This window comes from Salvelinus alpinus, chromosome 10 (genome assembly GCF_045679555.1).
Source record: "Salvelinus alpinus chromosome 10, SLU_Salpinus.1, whole genome shotgun sequence".
Lineage (NCBI taxonomy): Eukaryota > Metazoa > Chordata > Actinopteri > Salmoniformes > Salmonidae > Salvelinus > Salvelinus alpinus.
Window position 1 is genome coordinate 71,912,291 of NC_092095.1, and position 17,924 is coordinate 71,930,214.

The 17,924-nt window shown below is 43.2% G+C and overlaps 2 protein-coding genes across 3 annotated transcripts in view; one reads left to right on the forward strand and one right to left on the reverse strand.

Annotated features, from left to right (window-relative positions):
* LOC139531407 (uncharacterized) overlaps positions 1 to 12,167 on the reverse strand; it is a 29,400-nt gene extending 17,233 nt beyond the window's left edge. Inside the window, exons 1-3 of the mRNA XM_071327855.1 lie at positions 11,998 to 12,167; positions 11,085 to 11,334; positions 8,746 to 8,955 (exon numbers count right to left, since the gene is read on the reverse strand). Coding sequence (XP_071183956.1) covers positions 8,746 to 8,955; positions 11,085 to 11,187 — 313 coding nt within the window. The 5' untranslated portion in view covers positions 11,188 to 11,334; positions 11,998 to 12,167. The remainder of the gene's footprint in view (positions 1 to 8,745; positions 8,956 to 11,084; positions 11,335 to 11,997) is intronic.
* Positions 1 to 17,924, forward strand: part of LOC139533039 (zinc finger protein ZFP2-like) — a 319,515-nt gene that overhangs the window by 186,528 nt on the left and 115,063 nt on the right. The window lies entirely within an intron of this gene.

Consider the following 17,924-nt stretch of genomic DNA (forward strand, 5'->3'; position numbering starts at 1 on the left):
TCTCTCTTTTAGAATAACTATCTTCAAAGTAATGACTCGGGACGTCGGATTTGATATGAAAGCTTCTTTTAGTAATAATTCTTGATCACGTTACATTTAACAACTTTAGATTCTACAAAGCAATGCTAAGATGCTAGCGCAAAGGAGCCAAACGTAATCACCTATTAATTGCACTTAACTAGCGCGTTCACTCTCTACTTTCCTGTCGCAAGGCATTCTGGAACTTGCAGTCAAAAGCGTAATTCAATACTAACCAATACAATTACATATGTAAATAACTGTAAAGAAATATCTTTAGATACAGCTCAATGAATTAACTTAAACATTAACTCTGTAACACATTAAAGTTACAACATCCTCCCCCCCGATGAACAACTGTGTTCATCTAGATCTCTAGGCAGTATATCAACTGAATAGGTCTCCTCAACAAAGTCCCTGAAACAGTACGAACTGAACATGATCTAACTAGGCCATCTCGGCCTGGAAACAGTTCCTCAATCTTTCCTAGTTTCCAGGTTTGTCTGGGTGTGTTATCTTCTCCAATGAGTACAACGTCACCCGCTTTCAGTGGGGTGGGCTGTGGTGTATCACAGCGGTGTGCTGACTTTAGATCCAGCAAGTAGTCTCTTCGCCAACTGTTCCAGAAACTGGTCACAAGTCTCTGCCTGTACTTCCATCTGCGTGTCATGTCCTCCTTGTTTAGCGTTGGGTGCTGAGTGTCGAGCTGGAAATGGCTTTGGAGGCAAAGAGGTTAGTCGTTTACCCACCAGGAAGTGTGCTGGGGTCAGGGGTTGTGGTTCATCCACTTCATTGTGCACGAAGGTCAGAGGCCTAGAATTTAGAATGAGCTTCAACCTCTGTCAGGACTGTGCACATCTCTTCAAAGTTGAGTGAAGCTCTCCCAAGAACCTTTCGCAGGCATGTTTTCACTGACCTGACAAGTCTTTCCCAGAATCCGCCCCACCAGGCTGCTCGCTCGGCGATGAACCTCCAGGTGATGCCCCTTTCTGAGAAGAAAGCCAAGAGTTGGGGCTCTTCGATTGCCTTCCACAAGCTCTTTCAAGTCCTGATCAGCTCTCTTGAACGTTTTTGCATTGTCTGAGTAGATTACCTTGCATAATCCTCTCCTTGAGATTAATCTTTTTAGAGCTAAAAGGAATTTCTCTGTTGACTGATCTGAGACCAGTTCCAAATGCACTGCTCTGGTTACAGCACAAGTGAACAGTGCAATGTATGACTTCTACCACAGACCCATGTTCTTTCACATAGAGCGGTCCTGCAAAATCCACACCTGTGACTTCAAATGGTGGCGATTCAGTTATTCTGTCTTTTGGTAAAGGCGCAGTGACCTGCTGCTCCGGCCCTTGCCTTGAATCTTTTGCACACTATACATCTTGCCACTGTACTCTTGACTAGCTGCCTAGCACGCAAGATCCCAGTATCGCTCCCTGATTTGTACTAGAGTGTCTCTTGCTCCAGAATGCATCACCTGCTCATGGTGGTACTGTATCAGCATTTCTGAGTATCTGTACTTGTTGGGCAGAACCCATGGGTGCTGCTCTCTGAATGTGAAGCTGGACTGTTGCAGTCTTCCTCCTACACTGAGTAGTTCGTGTTCGTCCAGGAACGGTTTCAGTTCTCTGATTTTACAGTCATTGTTTAGGCTTTTTCCTGCCTTCAGTAGTTTGATCTCCTGTCCAAAACTCTGTTGTTGTGTTACCTTAATCCAGTACTTTTCTGCATCGAACAGTTCGTCAGCAGTCAGTTCACCTTGTATCTTTATGGTTGTACGAGCATTGGCTATGAATCTCTTTATCCAGGCGGTGACTCTGAACACTCTTTTCAGTTTGCTGTACCTTTCAAGCTCCAACACAGGTTCAGGGATGTCTGTCCTGTTTACAGCGAGAGTGTACAGTGACCTCGGCAACTGGACTTGAGTTCTATATTCACCTCTTCCGGAACTTTGTTATCATCAGTCTCTTCGGACTGATTGGGTGATATCAGAATTCTGGGTCCATTCCACCATAGCTCGCTCTGTATCAAGTTTCGAACAGTTTGTCCTCTTGTAGGGAGGTCAGCTGGATTAGTTTTCCCTTCAATATGTGACCATGACTCTGGATTGGTCAAGGACTGGATCTCCGTCACTCTGTTCGCAACAAACTGTTTCCAGTTTCTGAGCTGAGCTGCAAATCCAATGCAGCACGATCATCGAGTCTGTCCACATGTTGATCTGTTTTTCTTCCATTTTCAGTGTGGTCATCAAGTTGTTTGCTAGTCTCGCTCCAATCACAGCTCCCATGAGCTCCAGGCGTGGCAGCGTCATTTTCTTCCAGTGGGGCTACCCTGGACTTGGATGCGACTAGACTTGTTGTTTCCCTGTCTTGTGATTCACCTTGCAAGTAAGCTACTGCACTGTAAGCCCTTTCACTTGCATCACAGAACACGTGTAGTTTCAGAGTGTGGCTATTATGTGGCCGCATGTCTGTTCTGTACCACCTTGGTATGGTGAGCTGGTGTAACTGGGGTAGTTCTGAACACCACTGTTGCCATTCTCGTGTCAGATCAGGTGGTAATTCTTCGTCCCAAGCTGAGTCCCCCTCTCCACATTTCCTGGAACATGCACTTGATCCTGATGGTGAAGGGTGTCAGGAAACCAAGAGGGTCGTGAGATACGTGCAGACGACTGCAGAACACTTCTCTTTGTGTTTTCCTTTTGCTTTAGAATGCTCAGTAGCGGCCTGAGGTCAAACACAAAGTCATCTGTTTCCGGTCTCCATACTAAACCGAAAACCTTCAACACTAATTCTTGTGTTTCTAGCGTCAACGGGTGGTCAGTTGTCGTACTCTCCTCCCATTTTGTTTTCAATTCAGGAGAGTTGGTCATCCATTTGCAGAGGTCCATGCCTGCAATCGACAACATTCGCTTTGCAGTTGTTGTCACAAGGTAAGCCTCTTCAACATTGCATGAACTTGCAATGAAATCATCTACATAGAGTGACTCTCTCAGTATCTCTACAACTTCTGGTTGTTCTGTTTCATATTGTTTCAGGTGCTTCCTGATTGTAGCTGCCAGCAAAAATGGACTTGGGGAAGCTCCAAAATACCCACTCTTTTCATCCTCAGCACACGCAGCTCCTCTTCATTTTCTCCCCTTGGTGGGCCTGTGAGCCATAGAAATCTCACGGCGTCTCTGTCTCTCTCTGCTAGGGATATCTGCAGGAAAGCTTTCTTGATGTCTGCCATGAATGCGATCTCATGTAGTCTGAACTTTATCAGAACGCTGAGCAGATCCGGATTCAGGTTCGGTCCTGTTAGTAGACAGTCATTGAGGGATGGACAGCCATCTTCATGGGACGAGGCATCAAACACCACTCTCGGTTTTGTTGTCACCTTATCTTCTCGAAGTACTGCATGGTGAGGCAAGTAGTATTTTACGTTGTCTGCACTTGATGCGTTGTCCTTGGGCACGTCCTCTGCCATATCCTGTTGTAAGTAGTCCTCTACCACTTCATTGTATCTGCTGTACAACGTCACATCCTTCTTCAGTCTTTTCTTCAGACCTTCAAACCGTTTCTTGGCGATTCTATAGTTGTCTTTGAGTTCTGGCATTTCTCGTTTCCATGGCAACTCCACGTGGTATCGCCCATCTTTGAAGGTGGTTGTTTCCTCGAACCTCTGTAGAGCCTCGGTTTCCTCTGGGTTCTGTGTTTTCTCGCTTATAATACCCAGAGACTCAAGCTCCCAGAATGCATGCAGTTGTTTGGAGACTAGTGTGTCTTCATCAAGTGGGATGAACATGCAAGTTGCCTCGGCGACAAAAGCGTAATTCAATACTAACCAATACAATTACATATGTAATAATAGTAATAAGTAGTAATAATTACTTTCCCCCTTCTGATGACCAGGTGGCGAATCGCATCTCTGCATGTCTGGCAGACATATCAGTGTGGATGACGGATCACCACCTCAAGCTGAACCTCGGCAAGACGGAGCTGCTCTTCCTCCCGGGGAAGGACTGCCCGTTCCATGATCTCGCCATCACGGTTGACAACTCCATTGTGTCCTCCTCCCAGAGCGCTAAGAACCTTGGCGTGATCCTGGACAACACCCTGTCGTTCTCAACTAACATCAAGGCGGTGGCCCGTTCCTGTAGGTTCATGCTCTACAACATCCGCAGAGTACGACCCTGCCTCACACAGGAAGCGGCGCAGGTCCTAATCCAGGCACTTGTCATCTCCCGTCTGGATTACTGCAACTCGCTTTTGGCTGGGCTCCCTGCCTGTGCCATTAAACCCCTACAACTCATCCAGAACGCCGCAGCCCGTCTGGTGTTCAACCTTCCCAAGTTCTCTCACGTCACCCCGCTCCTCCGCTCTCTCCACTGGCTTCCAGTTGAAGCTCGCATCCGCTACAAGACCATGGTGCTTGCCTACGGAGCTGTGAGGGGAACGGCACCTCAGTACCTTCAGGCTCTGATCAGGCCCTACACCCAAACAAGGGCACTGCGTTCATCCACCTCTGGCCTGCTCGCCTCCCTACCACTGAGGAAGTACAGTTCCCGCTCAGCCCAGTCAAAACTGTTCGCTGCTCTGGCACCCCAATGGTGGAACAAACTCCCTCACGACGCCAGGACAGCGGAGTCAATCACCACCTTCCCGGAGACACCTGAAACCCCACCACCTCTTCAAGGAATACCTAGGATACGGATAAAGTAATCCTTCTGACCCCCCCCCCCCCCCTTAAAAGATTTAGATGCACTATTGTAAAGTGGTTGTTCCACTGGATGTCATAAGGTGAATGCACCAATTTGTAAGTCGCTCTGGATAAGAGCGTCTGCTAAATGACTTAAATGTAAATGTAAATATGTAAATAACTGTAAAGAAATATCTTTAGATACAGCTCAATGAATTAACTTAAACATTAACTCTGTAACACATTAAAGTTACAACACTCTCAGGCTCACATTTGGTTCCAGCACCTCCCAATTTACAAATGAAGCACTGGAGAAGTGGGTAGCTGCTGCTGCCTCCCCTGGGACACATCTCCATTGCCTGGAGTTCATCAGGCTGTTGATTGTGGCCTGTGGAATGTTGTCCCACTCCTCATCATTGGCTGTGCGAAATTCCCAGATATTGGCGGGAACTGGAACAAGTTGTCGTACACATCGATCCAGACCATCCCAAACATGCTCAAAGGGTGACATGTCTGGTGAGTATGCAGGCCATGGAAGAACTGGGACATGTTCAGGCATTTTCAACTGTGTACAGATCCTTGCAACATGGGGCTGTGCAATGTCATGCTGAAACATGAGGTGATGGCGGCGGATGAATAGCAGGACAATGGCCCTCAGGATCTTTTCATGACATCTCTGTGCATTCACAGGTGTGCCAAGCTTGTAGCGTCATACTCAAGCTTCAAGGCTGTAATCGCTGTCAAAGGTGCTACAACAAAGTACTGAGTAAAGGGTCTGAATACTTATGTAAATGTGATATTTCCGTATTTGTGATTTTTATAAATTTGGTAAAATTTCTAAAACCTGTTTTTGCTTTGTCATTATGGGGTATTGTGTGTAGATTGGTGGGGGACAGAAACAATTTAATATATTTTATAATAAGGCTGTAACGTAACAAAATGCGGAAAGAGTCAAGGGGTCTGAATAATTTCCCAACGCACTGTGTGCTGAATCCTTTCAGCAAGGTTGCTTCCCCTCCTCTCTAAGGAGTGTTTTACTCTCATTCTGAAGCCTGATAAATCCCCAACAAAATGTGAAAGTTACAGACCGATTTCCCTTCTGAACTCCGACTCAAGAATTAGTGCTAAAGCCTTGGCCAGGAGATTGGATAGACTGCTCCCATATCTAATACACCAAGACCAAAATAGCTTCGTGAAAAACCATCAAGGTTTTCACATTGTGAGGAGAGTACTAAACATAGTGCACATGTCAAGGGTCCCCTGAGGGTTTGGCCGGATTAGGCAGTCAGTGTAAATAAGAAGTTGTTCTAAACCGACTTGCCTAGTTAAATAAAAGGTTAAATAAAAAATTTAATAAACACTGCAGAAATGTTTTGGTACCCTCCCCCAGATCTGTGCCTCGACATAATCCTTTCATGGTGCTCTACGGACAAATGTGTCTGAATAATTGTACACATGTAGAAAACCAATAATCATTACATTTAGCGTCAAAACAGCAGTAGAGATTGTCTCACTGCTGCACCCACACTGCCTGCACTTAAGTCTGTTGACACAGACCGTCTGGGCGCTGCCATTTTACCAGCTTGTGAATTTTTCCTTTCATGGAGCTCTACGGACAATTCCTTCGAGCTCATGGCCTGGTTTTTGCTCTGACATGCACTGTCAACTGTGGGACATTATATAGACAGGTGCGTGCTTTTCCAAATCATGTCCAATCAATTGAATTTACCACAGGTTGACAACAATCAAGTTGTAGAAACATATCTAATGGAAACAGGATGCAACTGAACTTAATGTCGAGTCTCATAGCAAAGGGTCTGAATTCCTAAGTAAATAAGGTATTTCTGTATGGGTTTTTTTATGTATAAAAATGTGAAAACACTTCTAAAAACCTGTTTGCTTTGTCATTATGGGGTATTGTGTGTAGATTGATGAGGAACATTTTTTATTTAATACATTTTAGAATAAGGCTGTAATGTAACAAAACATGGAAAAAGTCAAGGGGTCTAAATACACTGCTCAAAAAAATAAAGGGAACACTTAAACAACACAATGTAACTCCAAGTCAATCACACTTCTGTGAAAACAAACTGTCCACTTAGGAAGCAACACTGATTGACAATAAATTTCACATGCTGTTGTGCAAATGGAATAGACATCAGGTGGAAATTTGGCAATTAGCAAGACACCCCCAATAAAGGAGTGGTTCTGCAGGTGGTGACCACAGACCACTTCTCAGTTTCTATGCTTCCTGGCTGATGTTTTGGTCACTTTTGAATGATGGCGGTGCTTTCACTCTAGTGGTAGCATGAGACGGAGTCTACAACCCACACAAGTGGCTCAGGTAGTGCAGCTCATCCAGGATGGCACATCAATGCGAGCTGTGGCAAGAAGGTTTGCTGTGTCTGTCAGCGTAGTGTCCAGAGCATGGAGGCGCTACCAGGGAGACAGGCCAGTACATCAGGAGACGTGGAGGAGGCCGTAGGAGGGCAACAACCCAGGCAGCAGGACTGCTACCTCCCGCCTTTGTGCAAGGAGGAGCAGGAGGAGCACTGCCAGAGCCCTGCAAAATGACCTCCAGCAGGCCACAAATGTGCACGTGTCTGCTCAAACGGTCAGAAACAGACTCCATGAGGGTGGTATGAGGGCCCGACGTCCACAGGTGGGGGTTGTGCTTACAGCCCAACACCGTGCAGTACGTTTGGCATTTGCCAGAGAACACCAAGATTGGCAAATTCACCAGCTGGCGCCCTGTGCTCTTCACAGATGAAAGCAGGTTCACACTGAGCACATGTGACAGACGTGACAGTGTCTGGAGACGCCGTGGAGAACGTTCTGCTGCCTGCAACATCCTCCAGCATGACCGGTTTGGCAGTGGGTCAGTCATGGTGTGGCATTTCTTTGGGGGGCTGTGCCCTCCATGTGCTCGCCAGAGGTAGCCTGACTGCCATTAGGTACCGAGATGAGATCCTCAGACCCCTTGTGAGACCATATGCTGGTGCGGTTGGCCCTGGGTTCACTCCTAATGCAAGACAATGCTAGACCTCATGTGGCTGGAGTGTGTCAGCAGTTCCTGCAAGAGGAAGGCTTGGATGCTATGGACTGGCCCGCCCGTTCCCCAGACCTGAATCCAATTGAGCACATCTGGGACATCATGTCTCGCTCCATCCACCAACGCCACGTTGCACCACAGACTGTCCAGGAGTTGGCGGATGCTTTAGTCCAGGTCTGGGAGGAGATCCCTCAGGAGACCATCTGCCACCTCATCAGGAGCATGCCCCAGGCGTTGTAGGGAGGTCATACAGGCACGTGGAGGCCACACACACTACTGAGCCTCATTTTGACTTGTTTTAAGGACATTACATCAAAGTTGGATCAGCCTGTAGTGTGGTTTTCCACTTTAATTTTGAGTGTGACTCCAAATCCAGACCTCCATGGGTTGATAAATTTGATTTCCATTGATCATTTTTGTGTGATTTTGTTGTCAGCACATTCAACTATGTAAAGAAAAAAGTATTTAATAAGAATAGTTCAATCATTCAGATCTTGGATGTGTTATTTTAGTGTTCCCTTTTATTTTTTTGAGCAGTGTACTTTCCGAATGGGAGGGGAAACCTAGTCAGTTTTACAAATGAATGCATTCAACTGAAATGTGTCTTCCGCATTTACCCAACCCCTCTGAATCAGAGAGGTGCGGTGGGCTGCCATAATCAACATCCACATCTCCGGCGCCGAGGGAACAGTCGGTTACCTGCCTTGCTCAGGGGCAGAACGATCAATTTCTACCTTGTCAGCTCTGGGATTCGATCCAGCAGCCTTTCAATTACTGGCCAACTCTCTAACCACTAGGCTACCTGTACGTATTCATGTAAGAAGGCTGTGCAATACAAAAGGGGAATAAAAAACTATTAAAGTATCTCATAAGTCATGAAAATGATGAGGTATAACATCAACATCACAAGAGATAGTAACTACACACTCATTCTACTGCAACTTATCATGCACAGTGGGAAGTTGGAACAAACAACAAACTTAGTTAGAACCTGCTCTTACCATGAGAAACAGATTTCCCAATATTCTCCTCCTCTTCTTCATCTTTAATGTTGACATTCAGCTCCAGTGTTTGACTGCAGTCTTCCAGCTTCACTGATACCATCTCTGGATCCTGCTGTAAAAACTGTCCTCCACTGTCATGATCAGGACCCAGTGACTGTAGGTTTGGACTCGGTGTGGAAGGAGAGAGGCAGGCTGGGTTTGTCCTCCCTGAGTCGGAAAGTGGTATAAGAGAAATGGACACAAACATTATTGTCTTAAGTTCTGGCACTTTCTTTATTCTCAAAAAATATATTCTATTTTTTCTTGTTCAATAATCTAATTCAGTGCTTGACTTGGACTGAAATAGTTGTCGATACTCATTTTGGGTGCAGGTACTGTTTATATTTAGGTGCAGGAGCTCCACAATACTTTTGAGACAATACTTAACCTGTAGTAGAAAAATGTATAAATGCCTCAAAACATTTAGTACAAGGTTACAGTATGTTTTAGGCAGCACTACGTGCTATTTTCCTTAACCTTGTATTCACTTACTTCAAAAACCATTTGTATGTCCTGTTCACACCATAGTAACATTTATAGATAAAGACAGAAACAACTGAATGTGTCTGAATATTATGACACATGTAGAAAACAGATAATCATTACATTTGGTTTCAAAACAGTAGTGCAACCGTAAAATTCTCTCTCTGCTGCATCCACACTGTCTGCACTGAAGTCTGTTGATGCAGATCGAGTGGGTGCCATTTTTACTAGCTTGTGAATTTTTCCTTTCATGGAGCTCTACGGACAACTCCTTCAACCTCATGGCTTGGTTTTTGCTGACATGCACTGTCAAATGTGGGACCTTATATAGACAGGTGTGTGCCTTTCCAAATCATGTCCAATCAACTGAATTTACCACAGGTTGACAACAATCAAGTTGTAGAAACATCTCAAGGATGATCAATGGAAACAAGATGCACCTGAGCTCAATGTCAAGTCTCCTAGCAAAGAGTCTGAATACTTATGTAAATAAGTTATTTCTGTTTTAAATATTTTATAAATGTGAAAACAATTCTAAAACCCTTTTTTTGCTTTGTCATTATGGTGTGTGTGTAGATTGAAAAACATTTATTTAATCCATTTTTTAGAGAAAAAGGCTGTAATGTAACAAAATGTGGAAAAAGTCATGGAGTCTAAATACTTTGCGAATGCACTGTATGTATTCATATCAGTAGGCGGGTACTGTATGTATTCATATCAGTAGGCTGGTACTGTATGTATTCATATCAGTAGGCTGGTACTGTATGTATTCATATCAGTAGGCTGGGTACTGTATGTATTCATATCAGTAGGCGGTTACTGTATGTGTTCATATCAGTAGGCTGGTACTGTATTCATATCAGTAGGCGGTTACTGTATGTATTCATATCAGTAGGCTGGTACTGTATGTATTCATATCAGTAGGCGGTTACTGTATGTATTCATATCAGCAGGCTGGTACTGTATGTATTCACATCAGTAGGCTGGTACCGTATGTACCCATATGCAGTGGGCGGGTACTGTATGTATTCATATCAGTAGGCGGGTACTGTATCTGCTTCATGGTCTGGGTGGGCGGGTACTGTATGTATTCATATCAGTAGGCGGGTACTGTATGTATTCATATCAGTAGGCGGGTACTGTATGTATTCATATCAGTAGGCGGAGTACTCTATGTATTCATATCAGCAGGCTGGTACTGTATGTATTCACATCAGTAGGCTGGTACTGTATGTATTCACATCAGTAGGCTGGTACTGTATTCATATCAGTAGGCGGTTACTGTATGTATTCATATCAGTAGGTGGGTACTGTATGTATTCACATCAGTAGGCTGGTACTGTATGTATTCACATCAGCAGGCTGGTACTGTATGTATTCACATCAATATGCTGGTACTGTATGTATTCATATCAGTAGCCTGGTACTGTATGTATTCATATAAATATGCTGTGCAATACAAAAGGGGAATAAAACTATTCTAAAAGTATCTCATAAGTCAAGAAAATTATGACCTATATCATCTTCCACTCACTATCACAAGGGATAGAAACTACACAGACTCACTTCATAGAACTTTAAAACACTGGCAGTTTCTCTACTTCAATACTTTAGTCTACTCTCTGAGCACTCCAGATAGACCAGTTAATAAAACACATGCTGACAATACTGGTGTCAAACCATGCAAGTGTCAGTATCATGAAATAACATCTACCTTCTCATTGAAACAGTTCATCATGAAACAGTTCTACTGCAACTTTTCATACACAGTGGAACGAATGACAATAACATAGTTAGATACAACCTGTTTTTACCATGACTAACAGACTTCCCAATCTTCTCCTCCTCTTCTTCATCTTTAATGTTGACATTCAGCTCCATTGTTTGACTGCAGTCTTCCAGCTTCACTGATGCCATCTCTGGATCCTGCAGTGCAAACTGTGGCTCCACTGTCACAATCAGGACTCAGTGACTGTAGGTTTGGACTCAGTGTGGAAGGAGAGTGGCAGGCTGGGTTTGTCCTCAGTGTTGATGTTACCGGCTTCAGGCTTGACCTGAGTCGGCCTGTAGTAATAAAGAGAAACAGACACACAAGTCATTGTCTTCTCAGTTCTGGCACTTTCTTTACTCTCAAAAAATATTGTTTAGTACAAGGTTGTAGTATGTTTTAGGCAGCACTATGTACTATTTACCTGAATAACCCTTTCTTCACTGTATTATTCCAATCAAAAACCAAAAGGATTTCCGTTCACACCATAGTAATATTTATAGACAACAATAACTTAGTGTCTGAATATTAGTACACATGTAGAAAACTGATAACCATTACATTAAACTTTAAAACAGTAGTGCAACCGTGAAATGGTCTCTCTGCTGCACCCTCACTGTCTGCACTGAAGTCCGTTGACACAAACAGAGTGGCGCCGCCATTTTACCAGCTCGTGAATTTTACACAAAACCAATAAAACGAGATTCAGAAATCTCAAGTGAATATATTCTTTATGAAATGACCTTGAGAAAACGATGTAGATCCACTCAGACAAACCCCAAAGGCTCTAACTATGTAACTTGTAAAATAGTTAACGTTCTCACGTTCTTCACTCGGCTTGACACACAAATAACACATCAAACCTTTACCAAACGTGATAATACCTTAACGGATGTATTACCTAAAATCGTATGACATGTTCTTTCGATATTAGAAAGTTTAAACGTGCTATTACATACCTGTAGTAATAAACAGGTAAACGAATGTTATCTTCTTCGACTGCGCCGTTCTGGCGTTTTCTTTACACTGAAGAATGTTTCGCTTCTGTCCGGAACTTCCTGTCCCCCCACTAACACTGTCCGTGCATTCCGGGATCCTTGGGATGGCCCTACCCCATTACATGAGAAGGGGTAGCTGCCTCCTCCGGGACATCGCTTTTGCATAGAGTTGATCAAGCTGTTGATTGTGGCCTGTTGTCCCATCCCAGCTAGCACCATGTGGACCTGGGCCGATTCCGACTGAAGAGTCGCGGCACTCCGCTGAGAGTCAGACTCGGCCGACGTCTTGTGGCCGGAGTCTTGGCCGCACTAAGCAATATTACCTATGGCTGGGTTTGCGGGGATTGAGCTCGGGCGGATTCCGGTGTGAGTTATCTGGCCCAAATGTATTATTTGGAGCTTGGGCCGATTCCGGTGTGCGTTATCTGGCCCAAATGTATTACTTGGGACTCGGGCCGATTGTGGCTACTCTCTGGCAGATGATTACACGGGCTGCTTTATATAATTAACATTTCATTATTATTTATTTTTCACTTTTTTCTCATTGTTTCTGTGATAAAAAAAATACTATTTAACATTTTAATTAAATTATTTAAGAGTCCTGTTTAATTTATATTTTAGTATTTTGATACTTTGTGCAATGCAATTGATAAGCATTAAAAACTTTTCGGATGGAGTGTCCCGAGTGGCGCGTTACTGCAGATGGTAGTTCGATGACGGTGTTGTGCCGAAAATCTGCCCCCTGCCAGAATATATACAGTTTTGAACTTCAAACAGTTTATTTCATTTAATTACACACGAGGAAAAAGGTGGTTGCCCATCATAAATTCATGTACAAACATTTTTCATTACATTCGTGTCATTTAGCAGATGCTCTTATCCAGAGCGACTTACAGGACAAATAAGGGTTAATTGCCTTGCTCAAGGGCACAATGCCACATTTTCACTTAGTCGGCTTGGGATTCAAACCAGCGACCTTTCAGTTACTGGCCCAACACACTTAATTAACCGCTAGACTACCTGCCACCAGATCAATTAACTTCCAATATAATTATTCAAATACATTCATCAATGACTAAAATAATGAATCAAGTATTAAAAGTCAGTTTAATGTGGACAAAATGGGGCCGTAGAGAGAACACTGTGCTTCAGCGAGCTCCCGTGGCATTTGTAAATTTATATTTTTACATTAATCTCCTAGCTTGAAAAAGTGGTAAAATTGGCTAAATAAGTTATCCTACAATGAGTCTTGACGGCTATTTCTCAAAAATCTCCGACAACATGCCCAACAGTAAGAACTTGACCAAAACCACCATCCCTGTAGATGTGCAGGAGGAGCTAGCTAACGTTAGCGAAGCTAACCCCATTGCGGATCCAGGCACAATGGACCTGGTGATTCAAAGGATGACGGATAACATTATTAAAGTGATCGATGTTAAGATATAAACGGTCTTGGAAGCAATAGCAGGCCATTCAGGCGGAACTACAGAGGGTTGTCAAGCGTGCGGATGAGGCGGGAGGAAGAATTGCTACTGTGGAAACTTCAACTACATCTATGGACACTAAGGTAAAAGCACTTGAGAAACAGGTGCGCGAAATGGCGGAGCACATTGACGACTTTGATAATCGAGGACGCAGATGCAATATCCGTGTTGTGGGACTCCCGGAAAATTCTGAAGGGACGCGTAGGGTAAAATTCTTTGAGGAATGGATCACTGGCTACCTACAAATGGACACTAAGGCTGGTCGTGTGAAGCTGGACAGAGCCCATCGCTCTCAAGCAGCGCCCACGGCCGGTGGTTATAAAGTTCCACAACTTCACCGACCAGCAGCGCGTCATGGATGCGGCTAGAAACATCGGTTCTTCTGACTGTAGTCAACCTAAAGGTCCAAAGGTCTCATTCTTCAATGATTATTCCACAGCGGTTGTACGAAGACGCAAAGCGTTTGATGAGGTGAAAGCTCGACTCAAGAGAATGAAGATGGACAACGCACTGCTGTACCCGGCCACATTAAAGATTATGGTCAACGGATCGCCTAAAAAACTCTACACACCCGAAGAGGCTGCTGCGTTTGTTGACTCTCTCGGGTAAATAACTGTAAGCTGCTCCTCCGCAGCATTGGATACATTTTTTGTATTTTTTTTATAAATCTGATCATGAAACAGTGGTGTGAGTTCTCACGTGTTCCTGTTCAGTAATATTCGTATCATTCTTATTTTTCTTGTCAAAGTAACTGCCACTATAGCTCAGACTGAGATATGTGTGAATCTATATTGGTGCCCAGGCTTGGTTTAAGGTGGAAGAGCCTCAATCTTCTTCTATTGATTTTCATTTCCATTTATATAAAGGATGAGGCTATTGGGTGGCAATGCAGACTTAAGAGTCTACATTGGAAAGTTGAAATCCCCTGCATGTTAGCTAGTGGGAAAACCCCCTTTTGGATCTTTACATGTTTAATTTTTGAGTTTAGTATAGTTCGAGTTTCAGGGTTCATATCGTTTGTTTATGCTCAGTGAGATAGAGGAGAGTTCAACACATGGAAAAAGGTACCACCCCATTTTTACAGTCAGGATTCAGTCTGGATATTGAATGGTCAAAGTGCAATGGCAGGTAACAAACTTTGTGTATGTACATGGAACATTAGAGGGAGCCATAACCCCATTAAAAGGAAGAAGGTACTGTCTTTTTTGAAAAAATAAAATATTGATATTGCCCTGTTGCAAGAAACTCATTTGGATGATAAGGAGCATCTGAAATTGCAACAAGGGCGGTTTGGTCAAGTGTTTTTCTCATCATTTACATCCAGAAGTAGAGGTGTAGCAATTCTTGTGAAAAAGAACCTACCCCTTAAGGTGTTGAATAGTGTGAAAGATACATATGGTCGCTTTGTTATAATTAATGGTACTTTACAAGGGCAGAACATTTCCATAATTCATATTTACTCCCCCCCCTGCCCACCCCCCCAATTTCCTCACTAAGGTGTTTCTAGACTTTTCAGAATTAAATCCAAGACACTTGCAGTGGTTGGAGGAGATTTTAATTGTTTGTTGAACCACCTTATTGCTAAGTTTCCCAGCGGTATAGCTTCACTCTCTCCTCAAGCTAGGTCAGCTTAAAGCTATTTGTGATGATCTGGGGTATGCTGATGTTTGGAGAACTCTTCACCCCTCCAACAGAGAGTTCACTTTTTTCTCTGCACCTCATGGATGTCAGACTAGAATAGATAACTTTTTTATGCCCAGGACGTCCTTGCAGTCTGTTTTATCCGCTAGGATAGGAAGCATAGTCATATCTGATCATGCGGAGGTGATCCTGATCCTGGACATAAAACTCAATGGGGCATTCAATCTGTCGAGAACATTGGAGGTTGAATACAACCATTCTTAAAGACCATACATTCACATATTTTATCACAGAGTTTAAAGCATTTTTCTCTAACTCTCAATCAACCAGATAACCCCTCGCTCTTTTGGGAAACCTGTAAAGCGTACGCCAGGGGTCTGATTATGTCATACACAGCCACTAAGAGGCGGAAAAAGCGTGAAAAGCAAAAAACGTTAGAGGGTGAATTAGGAACTAAAGGACTACATTAAAACTCCCTCTCCTGCCCTATTAAAGGAAATATCAGTCCTTAGATTAACGTTGGACTCTCCTAACACAGGACGCTGAAAAGAAAATGAGATTTGTCAGGCAAAGGCTATATGAACATGGCGATAAGCCAGGAAAGTCCTTGGCGTACCTAGCTAAAAAGAGAGCTGACTCAGTCAATTGCTACTACTACTGATTCTGATGGCAATCATTTATATGAAAATAAATTGATAAATGACTCAAGAAATTTTATGCAAATCTTTATGCCTCAGAACTGACAAATAACGCACCCAAATTAATGGAGAACTTATTTTCTAAGTTTGAGCACCCTACTATCTACGAAGAACAGAGGTCTCTCCTTAATGCCCCTATTACCGAGGAAGAGATAATGTTCGCAATTAAGAAACTGCAAAATGTTAAGGCCCCAGGACCAGACTGGTTTTGTAGTGAGAAAGAGGAGGAAGGGAAGCGCTACTAAGGTACACAATAGTACATTTTGGTAGATAGAAGGTGCTCTTTGGTAAAAGGGGTAAATTGGTCATCAAAGAGAAAGGAGGACCAAGGCACTCTTCATATAATTAATTTAAATGCCTTTATTAGTATGGCATGTTCAATAGAAACAAAGTTTTTTTTAAACCGACGCGTTTTGGCTGCATGGCCTTCGTCAGGGAGTACAAAAAAAAAAGAGAATACCATGTCCTCCTTTGAACAGCTTTTCCAATTAGCCCCCTAATTAAAAGAGGGAGTGGTTACAAAATTGATTGGACACACCTAGTAAGCAATAATATACACATTAAAAGGTGAAATACTGTAGTGATGCTTACATCGGATAAACATACAACTCCAAGCTAGAAGTATCAGAACACTTAGAAAGGTAGTTCTAACCTTAAATATGACTGGGAGAAGTGTCAAGAATAAGAAAGCAATATATTCCATAGAACACTAGAACACAGCAAAACATGAACAACAGTCTAAACATAGCTGAGGGCAATTGAGCAAAATGTCCACTAGATGACAGCAAATGGACCTATCACGACCCTAGAGGAAGGGTGAGAAATCCATATCTTCATTTAAACCAGGGTATTTAGTGGCCTGTAGTTTGTAAATCCAAAAACGTTCCCTTTGGTTTAACTGTTTAAGACGGTCCCCTTTTCTAATAGAGGCCGGAATATGATCAATACCCATAGCTTGTAGGGAGGCAGGGTTGCCATGGTGTAAGGACTTGTAGTGCCTTGCCATGGGGTAGTCTTCATTGCCTACCCGTATGGCGTACTTGTGTTCCGCCAAGCGATCTTGAAGGCGTCTCTTTGTCTGTCCAATGTAGAACACCTTGCACTGTGGACATTCCAATGAATATGACATGAGTGGTTTTGCAGTTAATGAAATGCTTGACGTAATACTCCATTTTGGAAGCTGTGTCAACAAAATACTTCTTCTGTGCAATATTTCTGCAATGGTTGCAATGGTTACATTTAAAAGAGCCCTTGAGTTTGTGGTCAAGCTAGTTTTTTGAGAGTCACCCGGAAGATAACTGTGGACTAATTTGTCATTTAGGGTAGGACATCTCTTAAAGCTTATGACTGGTGGCTCAGGAAAGACTTGGCATAGTAGCGTATCACTTTGGATGATTCCCCAATTATTTTTGATGATTCTTTTAATGTTCTCTGCTTCAGTGCTGTATTTTTGTAACAAAATACACTCTCTCTGATGTATCACGAGGCACTCCCCTTCGTAGCAAGTTCTCTCTGAGAAGTAATCCAGCCCTTATACCTGCATCTTTCAGGACCTGAATGCTGTAGCCCCGATTCAAAAAGCGATTCTTCCAATTGAGCAGATTTGACACTGTAGTCTGTTTCCGCCATTCAAATTCTGCGTACTCTTTGGAATTGGCCAGATACCTAATATTCTCTTTAGCCTTTTGGGTGAAAGCTGTCTGCCCTCAGAATGGTATTCCCATCTGTAGGCTTCCTAAAGATTGTATGTGTGCAAACAACCTTTGTCATTTTTACTAATGTCGAGGTCCAAAAAATGAATGTTATCCTTTCTGTATTCCATAGTTAGTTTGATGTTAGGGTTAATGCTGTTAGGTATTGGTGAAGGAAATAAGTTCATATCTTCTGAGCCGGACCAAAACAGGCAAACATCATCAATATAGCGTCCCCACCATATAATCCGGTCAAAGAAATGGTTATTAGAAGGATCCAAAATGAAGTCATTTTCTCATTTACCCAAGTACAAACCAGTGTAGGAAGGGCTGTAGCAAGCTCCCATGGCACATCCTTTGACCTGTTTAAAAAT